A 16,350-nucleotide genomic window follows, 5' to 3' on the forward strand; every position below is an offset into this window, starting at 1 on the left:
AACTGCAGCTTAAGATTGTTTATGTGTCTTCACATGTGGGGGAGGGTTGGGGGGGGGGGGGGGAGGGTGAAGCAGTGCTAATTAGCTATAGAGATTCAGTCTAATTTTCCCCAGTACGTGATTTTCCTTCTGTAATTTTCCCCTCACTGTTTTTGCTGACAAGCCTGGCCGTACCAAACCTCCCTTAAACAACCGCCAACTGCAAGCAAACAGGTTTCCAGACTAAGCACCGCCCAAAGGACTTAATAGGCGAACGCCCACTCACAAGACGCAGAGAAATGGCCGGTCAAGAAAAGCCGTGAGGCCATGCCCCTGAAGGTCATGATTGGCCCAGTATACGTGGGTTTAGCATGAGGCGATTTGGAAAGAGCTTCACGATTGGTTGGTGTGATGTCATCAACAAGCTTCTGGCGAGGAAGAGGAAGAGTTGCTCGATTGGGGTTTTTCAGACAAGAAGCTGCGCCATCTTGGCTGTTTTCCGACTCGACGGAGTTGAGCACGCTTTTGTGGCACTCGAGGAGCAATAAAAGCGGTGAGTTATTGGGCTCTTGGCACTTCAGACAGAGTGGAGATCGAAAGAGGGCTGTCTTTATTGCTCGCTTCACGGCTCTGTGCGCTCTTGTGGTCGACCGGCGCCAACTGGGCGCTCAGGCGCGCAAAGCGTTGGACTCGGCCACCACTGCCGACCTCATCAAACGAACTCGTTTGGATGAGCTAAGTGCTGGCACTAAAAAGGAACATTTTATTTTCATTGTACTTTCTCCTGTGTGTTCGTATTCGTGACAATGTGTGACGATCCTCAAAGTATGAATTTCAATTAGTTTACCTCAACATTTATTTAGTCTTGCTTTATTTTGTTATTAAATCGTTTGATTATTGGTTTGATTATTACTGGAATCTCCCACGATGAAGCTAACTCTGAGGGCCTTTCACTCACTCACCGCATGCAGGTTGGTGGTCTTTCTGTCTTCTACCGACTCCTCTCTGGCCTAGCCCCTCCAGCCCTGTCTGCTCTGTCCCCCAAATACTCCTACAGGTCACACAAAATCTGCCAGCAACCCTCTTCTGGTGAAACTGTTAGGGATTTACCCCCCACCCCACTAGGGATGAATCTGAGACATCTTAGACAGTTACAGGAGGATTTATTAGGTTTTTAACATGTACATGGGAGAGCTGCCATTAACAGCAGCTTCTCAACAAAACACATCAGGCTCGGGTCTTTATACTCCACAGGAAATAATTAAGCTAACTTCAAAGACAAGATGGAAAGAATAACAATTGGAGTTGTTTTTGTAAGGGGAAGCTATCAAGCCGCGTCCTCTCGTCCATGCTGCTTTTTCTCAAGGTCGGTGCCTGAAAGCTTCAACAAGCAGGCCATGTTATCACAGGCCAGGGGTAGTTTGCCAGCGTTGCTCAATTCCCAGAATTACTCAAGGGGAATTACTCAAGGGGTTGCTCAGACAACAGGGCCAAATGTGAAATCGCTGGCAATGGGATTCGATTGGAATCTACCACAAAGCTGCCAAAATCAAGACTCTCTGCTCCCCTTCACTCTTTAATTCTTCTTTTCTCCCACCTAAGGAACAAACTCCCTCACTCTCTTCAATCCCACTCGTCCCTCCAGGTCTTCAAAACAGCTGTTCACCACCATCTCTTATCTTCCCCCATCCAAAACCTTGATATTTTCTACCCCCGTTAATTCACCCCAGATCCACTTTTCTGAAATACCGACGTCTTTCCTGGAAGTCCTAGCTGTGTCCATGTGGGTTTTAGCTCTCCCCCCCCCCTCTTCCCATGCCTCCTCCCCCCCAAGCCCCCTCCCTCCCACAGATTTCCCGATGTCCCTGATCTCAAATGTTGTACTTCTGTGCTTCCCCCTCTCTCCCCAGTCCCCATCTTGTCTCACGCTTCCTTTATTATGCCTTATGTGTCCGTTTTTTTTTTTGTCATTAATGTTAGCTCTTCCACGAGCCTCGATCTTGTATACAAAAACCCCCCAAAAAAACAAAGCTGTGAGATAATTATCACTTAGAGTCTTTTCTCACAGCTTTTTTTTTTCTCTACACTTAAGGCCCTGATTATAATCATATATTGTCCAAATAATAATATGTTTGTTCACTTTGCATAAATAGCAGGAAGACGACCATCAGATTTTTGGTCTTCCCCCATCCTTGCTCCATCATTTTTGCTGTTTATAGCTGCAGGGAGCTCCTGACCCCGTATCCATCATTGATCCCATTCCCTGTTGTACTTCTTGTATCATATGAATCTGTTTCACTTGTTAATTTAATTTGATTCCTCAACTTCCATGATTTTACGTGATCCGATGATTCAATTATATTGAAATAAACACTTTGATGAACAAACCTGAAATTTTTTTATAAACAATTCCTCTCAATAACTCACAATGTTTTCTTGTGTTTTCAGGTGTTGAACCCTCACGAGCTGTGGAAGAGAAATCCGTGTTTGCAGGTGTGGGTGACGAGGTGACGCTGCCATGTTTGTTCAACAGATCATTGTGGGGAGAAGGGGCGCGGGTGGGATGGGGAAACATCATGTACCAAAACTTCCCGGATGAAGGATTCACTCGGCGTGGATATAATATGAACATTACCGGCCATGGAGTCAAAGAAGGAGATTTTTCTCTCCTTATCTCACCTGTAAGTTATTCTAATTCTGGAACATTCACCTGTAACCACCTTAATCGTTCCACTAACAAACGAACCAAACTCGCTGAGGTGAAACTCGTTACTGCTAAAGGTGAATATTTATCATTATGTTTATTAATGAATACAGTAATTAACAAACGCATGTAATTAATATAAATTAATGAAGTAATTATTAAAATATAATGTTTGTTCTGCACAGTGACGAGCTCGAGGAACCCTGTACTGGAGGGTAGTGAAACCACCTTGAGGTGCTTGATCTATGGAGGTGCTGATGTTGACGTGGAGTGGATGAGGGGGGAACTGTCGGTAGGAAAGGGAAAGGAAATGAAAGTTTCACAAATGGGGATCACTGATGGGGGTAAATGGACCTGCGTCGTCTCCACAATGAACAAAACCTGTCTCACCATCAACCACTTTATCAACGTCTATAAACGTGAGTTAATAATTTAACTCTCGTCCTCACAACTATGGGGTATTTTAGGACCCCAGGCAGAGATGTGCTATTTCTATATTAATTACGCAATGCACTCTGGGTTTTATGAGTTTGTTTACCTGTATGGGCCAGTAATAAATGTTTGTTGTTTTCCTATTTTATCCTGATTATGGGGTTACAAGCAAAATTGAAACTTGAGTCTCATATAAGGGTCCCAAAAGTTTTGGTTCATTGGTATGCATTGAAAGTCCCTGGTGTTGGGCTAGCGGTTAGGGTGCCGGCTTAGGATCCTAGGATCCTGGGTTCGGAATCCCGGTCGATCGCTGAATTAACGCCAGGGGGGTTGACTCAGCCTGTCATCCTTCCGAGGTCGGCTAATTGAGTACCAGTTCACTGGTAATTCCCTGCTTGTCGTTAAAGGCTGCAAAAAGGGTTGGCGTTAAAGGCTGCAAAAAGGGTTGGCTGCAAAAAGGGTTGGCTGCAAAAAGGGTTGGCGTCAGGAAGGGCATCCGGCCGTAAAACATTGCTTCAAAAAGGGGACCGAAAAACAACAACAACCACAGTTCCCGAAAAAGGCCAACCCCCGCCTGCGGGGAAAAAATGGCCTCTAAAGGTGGTTTGTTAAAGGTGGTATGCAGAGGTATACCACCTTTACACTTGATTTTGCATTTGTAACTGGGTTAGAGTCCCTGTGCTCTATTCCCAGTGAATGACGACCGGCAGACGAAGAGCAGTAAGGTACACAATAGCACTTATCCTCCAACTGATTTAAGAAGGGCAAGACAACTCTGATGAAAGTCCTGATGCTGACATATTTGGTTCCAAAGACAACCATTTATCAGAGCTGTCTGATAACAGTGATACTGAAGGACTGAATAACACTGAATGTTAATAAATCAGCTGTTACATATTGTTTATTGTCACGTCAGATAACCTTCTATCATGAAAACATCATTCCATCAATGTATGTTTAGACAATGTAAATTTCAACAAATCGAGTGGTTGTTATCAGATGGGGTCCTAAAATACCCCTGTTGGTTGTTTGCAGATGTAAAATATGTTGGAAGGACGAATGTTAACCGTCATCATGTTATGGAATTTATATTTAATTTTCGTTTTATTCACATTTGTTATTTAACATTAAACAGTCAATTCCTCGTGTTATTAAACATCCCATTCCCTCTCTTACAGGAGGATCACGTGATGGTGTAAAGAGATGTATTTTTATAACTCCAGTTAACAGTAACATCACCTTACCAGGTGTGAATCGTCACAGCACTCGATGGTATAAAGTGAATGAATCAAAATCTCTGATGAAGGATCGAGATGAACAAACAAATGGGAAATTCACAATCACCGAGGATTTCTCACTTAGAATCGCCGATGTTCGTCCCAACGACACCGGACATTACGAGTGTCGATCTGATCCGGTTATTTATGATATATTGGTTGTCACCGTCACAGGTAAGCTGCACTGACAGTTATTTTCTCAGAAAAATTGAGTTTGAAATATATTTTTGTTGCAAAAATAAACAAATTAACGATGAAATACTTCCTTCCACCTCCAGCCCGAGTAACCCCCAAGAACGAAGTTTCTGAAGGAACTGTAGTGAATTTGACCTGTGACCTTTCACATCCTGTACCGGGTGTAACGTTCGGGTGGCGCCATGAAACAACTGATCGTGACGTCAGAAACCAGTCCAGTTTCAATTTCACATTTGCTCCTGAAGATGCAGGAAAATGGATGTGTGTTCTGTATGGAGAATCAGGAAGAGTTATCACAACAATCTCACAAACAATTACAGAAGGTACGTTTTGCACCTTTTGGAAACGTGACTCGGCTAATCAAGCTCATCAACAGAAGGGGAAAGTTACAAAACACCAATTAGCAGAAGATCTAATCTATGACATTGTTCACATTAACAAAGAAAGCTATTTGCTAAATGTGATTTAATATTGTTCAACAATGTGCAGCGTAACAAGGATCCTCAGCAGGAGTGCAGAGAGTGTGAGGTCAAAATTAAAATGGCCTGCCCTTTTCAAAAGTAACCCTGACCATGAATGATGTGAAGAATCCTGGATTATCCTTTTTTATCCAAATGGAAAGCCTTGCTTTCCAGAACTATTATAACTGTATCTAAATAATTTCAATTGCTTAAATAAAAGTTTAAATAATTTCAATTACTTAAATCTTATTTTATTTCTAAAGACGTCACGAAGGAACTAATATAACTGTATCTAAATAATTTCAAATTCTTTAATTAAAGTTTAAATAATTTAAATTACTTAAATCTTAATTTATTTCTCAAGACGTCACAAAGGAACTAATATAACTGTATCTAAATAATTTCAATTGCTTTAATTAAAGTTTAAAGAATTTAAATTACTTAAATCTTAATTTATTTCTCAAGAAGTCACGAAGGAACTAATATAACTGTATCTAAATAATTTCAATTACTTGAATTAAAGTTTAAATAATTTCCATTACTTAAATCTTATTTTATTTCTCAAGACGTTATGAAGGAACTAATATAACTGCATCTAAATAATTTCAATTACTTGAATTAAAGTTTAAATAATTTCAATTACTTAAATCTTATTTTATTTCTCAAGAAGTCACGAAGGAACTAATATAACTGTATCTAAATAATTTCAATTACTTGAATTAAAGTTTAAATAATTTCAATTACTTAAATCTTATTTTATTTCTCAAGAAGTCACGAAGAAACTAATATAACTGCATCTAAATAATTTCAATTACATAAATTAAAGTTTAAATAATTTCCATTACTTAAATCTTATTTTATTTCTCAAGACGTTATGAAGGAACTAATATAACTGCATCTAAATAATTTCAATTACTTAAATTAAAGTTTAAATAATTTCCATTACTTAAATCTTATTTTATTTCTCAAGACGTTATGAAGGAACTAATATAACAGCATCTAAATAATTTCAATTACTTGAATTAAAGTTTAAATAATTTCAATTACTTAAATCTTATTTTATTTCTCAAGAAGTCACGAAGGAACTAATATAACTGTATCTAAATAATTTCAATTACTTGAATTAAAGTTTAAATAATTTCAATTACTTAAATCTTATTTTATTTCTCAAGAAGTCACGAAGAAACTAATATAACTGCATCTAAATAATTTCAATTACATAAATTAAAGTTTAAATAATTTCCATTACTTAAATCTTATTTTATTTCTCAAGACGTTATGAAGGAACTAATATAACTGCATCTAAATAATTTCAATTACTTAAATTAAAGTTTAAATAATTTCAATTACTTAAATCTTATTTTATTTCTCAATAATAATAATAATAATTCATTTATTTTGTATAGCGCTTTTCCAGAAGCCCAAAGGCGCTTTGACAGAGTGGAAAACATAATGCATAACAATACATGAAAACAACAACAACAAAAACAACAAACTCAAGAAGGAAGAACTATTATAACTTGCAGGTTACCGCTTACAGATGAGTGACAGCCCCACAACAACTACATGTAAACCATGATCGACATATAAACACAAACTTTGTCTAAAAAATTACAAATTACAAATCTCACACTCTCACTTTGTCTCTCCGGAAAGACCGTCTGGACAACCCTACCATCTACTTTCTGAACAATCCTCTTGAAGTTCTGTCACTCAAGCTTTTGGGTCTCACGATCTACCATGATCTTTCCTGGGAAAACCACATTTCCAAGCTGGTCTCCAAAGCCAGTCACTGACTGGACATCCTCCGTCGTGCAAAGTCCTTCCTTGGCACACCTGAGCTCCTCACCACATACAAAGCTTTCTTCCGCAGCTCAATGGAATACTGTTCTCCCCTCTGGTCTGGTGCTCCTGCCTCACACCTAGCTCGGCTTCACGCGGTTGAAACCAAAGCATTCAGAATCATTGGAATCTCCCGTGATAAAGCTGATTCTGAGGGCCTTTCACTCACTCACCGCAAGCAGGTTGGTGGTCTTTCTGTCTTCTACAGACTCCTCTCCGGCCTTGCTCCCCCTGTTCTGTCCGTGCTCTGACCCCCAAATAGTCCTGCAGGAATAACCTGTAACAACAAATTAACAATAACCATATATATTTTCACAACTATATTTTCCAGGAAATGAACTTGACTCTACACTGTCAAAACCATCAGCGGTTGTCGTTTCACTTCAATTTTTCATTTCTAACTTCACCCCTAAATGTTGGCACCCACAGTGAGGCTCACAGTTCATTCTCCTATTCAATAACCTTTATGCAATTAAATGTACAAAACATGCATGGAAATACATCTTTTTCTCCTTGTCCTGTATGTGATATACGTACCACTGCCAGAAACGTTGTGTGAAACTGAATGCTTCAGCAACAAACAATGCTTTTCTAAAATACAGTTATATAAAAATATATTGCACATTATACAATTATAGATTGGACATTGTGTTTCTATTCCCTGGTGTTTTGTTCCACAGATCAAGGCATTCAGGATTGTATGATATTCATTTGGATATTCATTGCATATGTGCTGCTGTTGGCCATTGTGTCATCACTCTTGCTTTGGCACCTGCTCAAGAAGAAAGGTAGGAACGAATCTTTGCACATGATATGGACTTTGACTGAATATTAACTATTTACTGAGAAATAAACTTAAAACGTGAAAGCAAAGAGACACACAATTCACTTGGTATGCAGTGTTACCAAAGCGAAGTTTAAACAAGTGAGGGTTTCATGAACCCTCATGTAATTTATGAAATTATAAACATTACATTACACCAGAGCAACAAAAGGTATTTATTTTAGTGTGCTGTGATGTCCGCTTAAATGAAATATAATTTATTTCACAATATGTAAGATGTTGATAAAATACCAATGGCATACCAGGTTATATATGACGTGATTGTTGGACAATATAAACCAGGTCTAACACGATCCCACTGGTGTTGTTTTGTTGAACAGGAAAGAACCAGAAGAATTCCAGGAATAAATAGATGAAATGAAATACACAACATGACATGTGAAAGTTTAAAATAACCGGATCCATACCTGATGATGATTTTATATAGCTCAGGACCATGTGCTCCCCATTCACCTGCTCGCTGCATCAACCAATTTAACTTCGTAATTGAAATATTTTCATACACAATCGAGTTCATAGTCCTGAGCTGTGGGACAAGGACCATCCTGTGTTTACTAACTCGTTTCTGATAGACTTTAGCAGTGTTCCATAATTTTCTAATGTTCAGTAAAGATTGTGCGTTAATTTTGTGCAACGAGTGGTGAAAGTTTTGCTGCAATTAGCCAATGAACAAAATGTGCAAAACATTGTTTTTCATTTTCATAACCGCCTCTCCTCTGGCCGAGCTCGAGTTCAATCTGCTCTCTCAGCCCTCAGACCCTAACTCAGCTTCTCCAGGATGCATGATTTCCTCCAGTATCCCTTCCCCCTCCTGGTACAACTTACAAAAATCCAGACTTAGCGTACACATGCACACTTTGGTTCATTCCATCCTGAGGCTGTTCAATCCAAATCTTCCTTCACAGACTCCAAGCAAGCCGTGCACCATCATCTCTTGTCATTCTCCATTAACCCGACCGAATGCAACACTCCCTCTCTTACTTACATGTTACTGTGTTTCCTCCTTTCGTCTCTCTCATTTTACCTGTGTTAATTCCCTTATTTGTTATATATAGATGTGGTCAGACTGACAGCACATTGCATTTTCTTTCTCCCTTTGTCATGTCGCTCTTCCATGAGCTGAGTTTTCTAGAAAAATGCCACTAACACCATTCTGATAATTCACCTGTTTAAATATTTTGAAAAATAAATTTTGTTTTTCCTTTTGAGTGTTGTCAGCTTTAAACGCATTGGTTGGGGACATGATACGTATAAAAATTGCTGTGATTAACAATGGCTAATGCTGTAATGCAGCGTTTCCCAAACGTTTTCTGATCGAGTACCACTTGGCGGTCCCGTACCGTCGCCGCGTACCACCTGGTTCCAGAAAAACTCAATCCGCGTACCACCTGGTTCCAGAAAAACTCAATCCGCGTACCACCTGGTTCCAGAAAAACTCAATTCGATAAGATATCAGGCTTATTTCAATTTAATGCGAGGGCTGCATCTGTTTCTTCTCCACCAGCTGGCTGATGCGGGGCATAACTTTGCTCACAGCACATCGGAAATCATGAAATATATCAGAAATCAGAAATAAAAAAATTATCAGGCCAAATCATTTTTTTTAAAGGTTGAGTCGCGAACCACCTGGAAGGCCCTCGCGTACCACAGGTTGGGAACCAGTGCTGTAATGAGACTGGATTAGCAAGGATTAATGGCAGTGGACACTACAAATGTGAATCCTGTCTTTATTTATGATGATTATCATTCATCTATTCACACATCTCTATTCACACCAGTAATGTGTCCACAACCATCCTTGACAATGTTGTGGAATGTCGGCCAAGGCCCTCACTTTTTCACCTTTGTTAATCCGTCCCCTGCACATCAGGAGACGGGGTTTGGTAATCGCTTATGTCTGTCTATCTGGGCCGTAACTTTTTTTTTTACCATTTAAGCTATTGTTATCAAATTTTCACCAAAGCTTTATCTATCTATAATTCCACTAATCTCTGTGTGTATGTTTGTTTGTTTGTCTGTGACCGCTGTTTCTCGACAACCACGGGTCCGATACACTTGAAACTTGCCAGGTATATTGCTGGGGACCCGAGGATGTGCCTTTTCAAGGTTTCATATTAATCGGACAAGTAGTTACCGAGCTATGTCCAAAAAACGATTCAACCAATCAGAGAGCAGCGAGTTATCACGTGTGCCGAACGTGGCGAACAGACTCTGCCTCGGACGGCACATTTGAGAGCGTATTCATTTATTTCACGTTGGCAAACTATGTTGCCGCTATGTTGGCGTTAAACTATGTTTTAAAACTAATTAAAACTAATTTGCGATTCTTTCGCTTTCCTGCGCTTTGTGCACGCTATGGCGATTTCTTTACCAAACTCTGCAAGCTGTTCGCGTTGGACCAAACCATTTCATGTAAATAGAGGGGGGGGATTGTCACCGTACTCGCAAGCCGTTCGCTTTGGACCAAACCATTTCATGTAAATAGAGGGGGGGGGATATAATTTTAGATATAGATATAGTACGGGCATGCCCTAGTTATCATAATACAGAGAAGGCAAATTAATAATTGTATCAAAAGGTCAAAGGTCAGCATTACATAAAATCATCAATTTTCATCCAATTGACCTGAAATTTCAATTTACCATTTCAGTTTTCTCAAATTTTCAACAAAACTTTATTATGGTAATATGTAGAAAACAAATTAATAATTTGGTCAAAAGGTCAAAGGTCATCATTACATAAATGATCAATTTTCATCTGACCTGAAATTTAAAGAATTTTCATATTGAGTCACTGAATTCGTTCACCAATCATAAACTAAAAGCTGATTGTTTTTTTTATATCAAAAGGTCAAAGGTCAACATTGCGTAAAATTGCCAAATTTCACGCGATTGACCTGAAATGTAAAGAACTTGCATATCGGGTCACTGAATTGGTTCGCTAATCAACAGGTAGGAGTCGATTGTTTTTGGGTTTTTTTAGATCAAAAGGTCAAAGTCATCAAATGCAAAAAATGCTGCATAAAATCATCAATTTTCATTTTTTTTTTTTTTTTTACTGTTTTCGTTATTTGAGCTTATGGAATTAGACAACATCTGAATACAAACGGATGTGGACAAGCTTTGCATTTTCAGATGCTTTCTAGTTTGCTGTTAGATTTGTTTTGCTTAGCCTAGTTTTTTGCCTGTATTTTTCTGCCTGGCCAACTTTCCCCCTCCTGCACAGTGGTCCTGTGAAGTTGTTTCATTATTTCAGGACTCGGTGAAGGTTTTGCCAGGTTTTCCTCTTCTTTTTCTATGTAGCTCTTTGTATTTAGTGGCTTTCACCTTGTTTGTGGCAAACAAGAATAAATAAATAAATAAATAAATAAATACACAAACTAAAAAGTATAATTGAAAACAAGGAAGTTACGAGCAAGTATGACCCAATTATCCCATCAAGTGTGAACATAGAAAACAAAGCATTGTGACCGGATATAGTACTGAGGTATAAAAAATAAACAACAGTATTACTAATTGAGGTATCAGATGACCGGTGTGCCTTTACAAACCAGTGTGCCCTTTTTGATCATCTGTTGTGTACATTTTACTACCCCCAGTAAATGTTTTATCTACTGTATCCAATGTGGCGACACGCATTTCTTGTGGAACATGAAAAAAAAATCACAATTCGATAGACATTTACCTTTTCCCGTTTTTACCTGGGACATGTCGTAGGTCTACAAGAGCTTCTCGTTGCTGTTGTTCCTTCTTGTGGGTCGGTTTTTGAAATGTGCACCCATTGGTCAGACAGCTGTCTGACCACACCCACATCTGCCGCTTGACTCCACCCACCATAGCACAGAGATCAATTATATGGCCGCCATATTGCTTCCTGGTGGGCCTCTACTGATTATACACACCCCAGGTTTGTTGCGTCAGATTTCCATTGGATTTGTTGGGGTCGAGTGATATTTACGATGAGAGACTTTAGCGTGGAAGGAAAAGACATCTGGGGCGTTTGGGATCCGAGTCAATCCTTCATTCCAACCACAACCATGCGACGTTCCACTCCTTCCCACGCACATTTCAACATGAACAAACGGAAATTTAGCTCTCAACTCCCTACCTCCACATAAGTTTTAGTAAAAACTTTTTAAAACTTGCCTCAATCATAATACAATAGTAAAGTTTATTGGCTCTTCATCTTTTTGTATTAAAAAAAATAAATTGGAAGAGAGATTACAAATTTCCAACAAAGAAAAGTATACTTTCCTGTTTCCTTCCTCATATTGCAAAAAAACCACATTCAGCTGATAAAAAAACCACAATCACGTTCAGCAAGAACAGAATGGAAAAAAACACTTCCATTTCCACTTGTCCTCAATCTCCCTCTGCATTGTGCATATAGGTTGGGTGTTGGGCGTTCAGGTCCAGTAAGAGTTGCAGCAAGAGTTCAAAAACCTCCAAAATAACAGCAAAAAGTGAAAGGAATCGGTTTGGGTTCATCTTTACTGGTATTCTCGTGGTTTTACCAAACCTAACATGAAGAACTTCAACATTCCTCAAAATCTTCTTCTTACTTTGACGTTTCTGCTTCCATGTGAGTATATTCAATGGAGCACCATGTGAGTATTAGTCTTTGTGAAGTCTGAGTGTAATGGAGTTTAGCAATGGAAATTTTAACCTCCGCCACCAAAGGTGGATGGAGGTTATGTTTTCACCCCTGTCTGTCTGTTTTTCCGTATGTCTGTCCATTTGTGAACAAATTATCTCAAAAAGTTGTGGACGGATTCGGACTAAATTTTGAAGAGATGTAGCGTATGTGACAAGGACGAAATGATTCGATTTTTATGAAGATCCGGATTCGGATCCGGCGAGTAGAATTTTTAAGTGATTCGTCACCATTGGGAGATTGGGCCAAAAACGATACATAGCAGGATATCTCAAAAAGGTGTGGACGGATTTGGACGAAACTTGGTGGACATGTTGAGTGGATGACGAGGAAGAATTTATTTGATTATGGTGAAGATCAGTATCCGAATTTGGAACAGAGAAATTTTTAAGCGATTCTTCACACTGCGTGATAGGGAAGTTCTAAAGAGCACAAAGAGCACATCTAGAAACTAAATAGAGCACAATGTTTCAAAAAGGTAGAGACGCATTCGGGCGCAACATGATGGATAGATTGGGTGTGTGACCGGGACTAATTGATTCAAATTTATTGAAGATCCGAATCCGGATCCAACCGGAAATGAGAAGTTTTTCAGTTTTATGTGATTCTTCACAATTGAGAAATGGGGCCAAAAACGATATGTAGTATAAAATATTAAGAAGTTGTGGACGGATTATGACCAAAACTTGGTGAATGCGGTGGTTAGATGACAAGAACAAGTTGATTTTGGTTCAGGTCAGCATATCCGGGCTATCAGTGGGATACAAAACGTAAACTGGTCAGCCTGGCAGAAGTATACGCAAAACCGAGTACCGTTGTAGTTTTCAGTGTACTCATCTTCGTAAATAAAGGATTTTAATTGTCACGGTAACTAGAAATATAACAGATGCCAATTGCTTTCTTTGGTAATAACATTATTATTTTGTATTAACATAATTAGTATTGCATTTCGAATTTTCCCAATATGGTATGTGGGGTAGTATTATAGAATTCAACAATGTAAATAAAACATTAAGAGGGAAATAATATTTCAATTGATCGTGTATGCCAAAATTGTGTGAGATTGAAGCAGATATACCGCACATACATATACATATATACAGTATATATACACGTATATATAATTATTAGACTACGGATTTTTATGTTAAGAAAATAGGCCTTTTATGTTTTGAAAAGCGGAATTTTTTTTTTTTATGTGAAAAAATCCCGAAATTTTTTTTTCCCCGGTTTTATTAATTTTTTATTATTACCAAGTTTTTCAGAAATCAGTCAAAAAAAGAACAAAAAATGGTAAGCTTTTTCCTGCACAACATTAAGCACTCTGGGCTAGCAAACAGGTAAAAAATGACGTTCAGGTACCTTTATTGCAACCGCATTGTTTGATAAGTAGAGGACTAGAAGAAATTGACAAGACCCTTTTAGGAACGGTTAAAGTAAGTGTTTGAAATCATTATCTTGGTAATGTTCTCCTTGGTGAGGCGGTGTCGGCAGTCAGTGAGGACGTTTCTGTAGACGGAGAAGGACCTTTCCACGTCGACGCTGACGATGGGGCAGTACCTCAAGAGGGGGATGTCAGCAAGCTTGACTCCAGCCGGCACACCAACCTCAGATCCGTGCTGATCTCCATCCAGGATCAAAGCCACTGTCCTCAGCACACCAATGTCTTCTATAGGTGCCACACTGGACGAGGTGGGGACGAAAGTACCCCTCCTTGGACAAGCGTCCCGCGATGATGTTGGCCACATATCAACCTGCCGAATCGGTCGTCTCGTCGACGGACAGCCAAATGGGCTGCTGTCCGAGGTCGGCACAGATCCCCGCCAAGGCCTCGTCGTAGCACTTGTCGAGGTAGTGCTTTCGAATCCAGCTTTCATCGGGGATCTGGAGAGTGATGTGCTTCTCCAGGAACGACCGGAGGGCAGGGTTTTCCAATTTCGACCATGGGATGCCAGCGGCCAGCATGGCCTGGCACAGCTCCTGACCCACGACGTCGCACTTGTGCCTCTTTCCGCCACCAAAGTCCCCCATGGTGGCTTGCGTGACCGTCCTCTTCTTCTTCAAGGCCAAGTTGCTCTTGTGGCGGTCTCCTCGGACATGTTGGGCCAGCTCAGACGTCTGCTTCGCCCGGAAAGTCTTTTCACAAGCTCGACAGAAAGCCGTGTCACTCGACACGTACTTGAAGGTGGCCCCATCGCCGCCAGCATTGAATTCCTTCAGCCACTTGTCACGAAGAGCAGCACTCATCTTGATAGGAGACTTGTTCACACTTTGTGTACACTCTCTCACTGTAGTACACCGCCTCACTGCTGTACACGCTGGGGACGCAACGCACGCAAGTGGACGCAACGTTTTGTTTTTGAGATCGATCGCAGTTAAAAATTTCGATCGCAGTTTAAAATTTCGATCGCAGTTTAAAATTTCGAAACATTCCCTAATTTTTTTTAGCATTGCCAGACATTTTCGACCAAAAAGGGCATTTTATTTTATTTTTCCCGAAAAAGGGCGAAATATTTTTTTTCTCCGAAAAATAGCAAAATAATTTTTTGCGTGCAAAAAAGCCATTTTATGTGAAAAAATATTTTTTATTTTTTCACATAAAAATCCGATGTGCAATAATTATATATATATATATATATATATATATATAATTATAGAGAGTGATCATTCCATGTCAAATATGCATTTATAATTATTTCCAGAAACTTTGTACTTCTTTTCCTTCAATTTTGAAGGAAAACCATCAAGTTACCATCAATTACCATCAAAGGCAAGTGATATACCATCAATTTTTATATCGGGACATTGCATATTATTTAGCCATCTCGATCTCTTCTTTATATTTAGTCAACTTATAACTTCTCAACCAGAGATGAAGCTTTTGCAACTCAGTATTTAGGATTCCGATAAGAGTGGAAAATTTGAGTGGGAACAAAAGACATTTGAATCGTCTGCAAAAATATTACATTGTAATGGAATGGATGTATTTGAGATATCATTTATGTAAATTAAAACAGAAGCGGACCTAATATGGAGCCTTGGGAACTTTATATTTGATAAGTAATATTTGATAAGTAAAGTAATCTGGTGGAATCATAAAATGTGTATGGTTTTCTATTTGACAGATAATTGTTAAACCATAATATTGTAATTTCCATAAAAGGGTATTGTGATAGAGTTCCAAAAACCTTGCTAAGATCCATAAAAACACCAATGTTCCGTCTGTGATCTGCCGAGACACTCATAACTCTGTCATATGATTGTGCAAGTACTAAATCTGTGAAGTGTAGTGTTCTAAACTCATACGTACTAAACTAGAACGGTAATCGGTAGAGAACATGCCTCCGCCTGGGTGAACAATTTACGTTTTGTATCCCACTGATCGGCTGGATCTGGATTCGGACCTAAACCAAAATATAATCGGCTTGTTCTCGTCGCCTAACCAAATCATCCACCTAGTTTTGTCATAAGTTGTCCACAACGTTTTTAAATATCATGCTATATATCAATTTTGGCCCCATCTCTCAATGGTGAAGAATCACTTTTAAAATGAACAAATTCTCGTATCTGGATCCGGATTCAGATATTCACCAAAATCGAATCATTTTGTCCTTGTCACATACCCAACCTTCCACCAAATGTCGTCCAAATCCGTCCACAACGTTTTGAGATATATTGTTCACAACCAGACAGACAGACAGGGGTGAAAACACAACCTCCATCCACCTTCAATGGCAGAGTTAATAATTAGGACCATGAGAACAACCACACGCAGCACTGAACTTATCAATATGTATATTAAAACAACTACCTAGTTCGACACATGCTAACACAGGGAGCTGCAGTTAACAGATTAAAGTAAGTTTTTATTAAGATCATAAAATGACGCCAAATAGAATTGGTGAAATACAATACGAATAGAACAAATATTATATATATATATATATATATATATATATATAT

The 16,350-nt window shown here is 39.0% G+C and overlaps 1 protein-coding gene and 1 long non-coding RNA gene across 3 annotated transcripts in view; one reads left to right on the forward strand and one right to left on the reverse strand.

Annotated features, from left to right (window-relative positions):
• Positions 1-3,992: 3,992 nt before the first annotated feature.
• On the reverse strand, positions 3,993-11,561 carry LOC144890830 (uncharacterized). The gene is made up of 3 exons (XR_013622528.1): positions 11,435-11,561; positions 7,064-7,167; positions 3,993-4,855 (listed from the first exon to the last, which is right to left on the reverse strand). It is a non-coding gene; the product is annotated as an uncharacterized LOC144890830 (long non-coding RNA).
• A 478-nt stretch (positions 11,562-12,039) lies between these two features.
• The window catches only part of LOC137424739 (T-cell surface glycoprotein CD4-like), a 66,478-nt gene continuing 62,167 nt past the window's right edge, over positions 12,040-16,350 (forward strand). The window contains exon 1 of one of the 2 annotated variants that reach the window (XM_068112510.2): positions 12,040-12,340. Coding sequence is in view for 1 of the 2 variants with exons in the window: in XM_068112501.2 (XP_067968602.2) it covers positions 12,258-12,315 (58 nt within the window). In the remaining variant the exon portion in view is untranslated. The remainder of the gene's footprint in view (positions 12,341-16,350) is intronic. The other variant, XM_068112501.2, reaches the window with a different exon arrangement.

This window comes from Myxine glutinosa, chromosome 1, assembly GCF_964187855.1.
Source record: "Myxine glutinosa chromosome 1, kmMyxGlut1.1, whole genome shotgun sequence".
Classification (NCBI taxonomy): Eukaryota; Metazoa; Chordata; class Myxini; order Myxiniformes; family Myxinidae; genus Myxine; species Myxine glutinosa.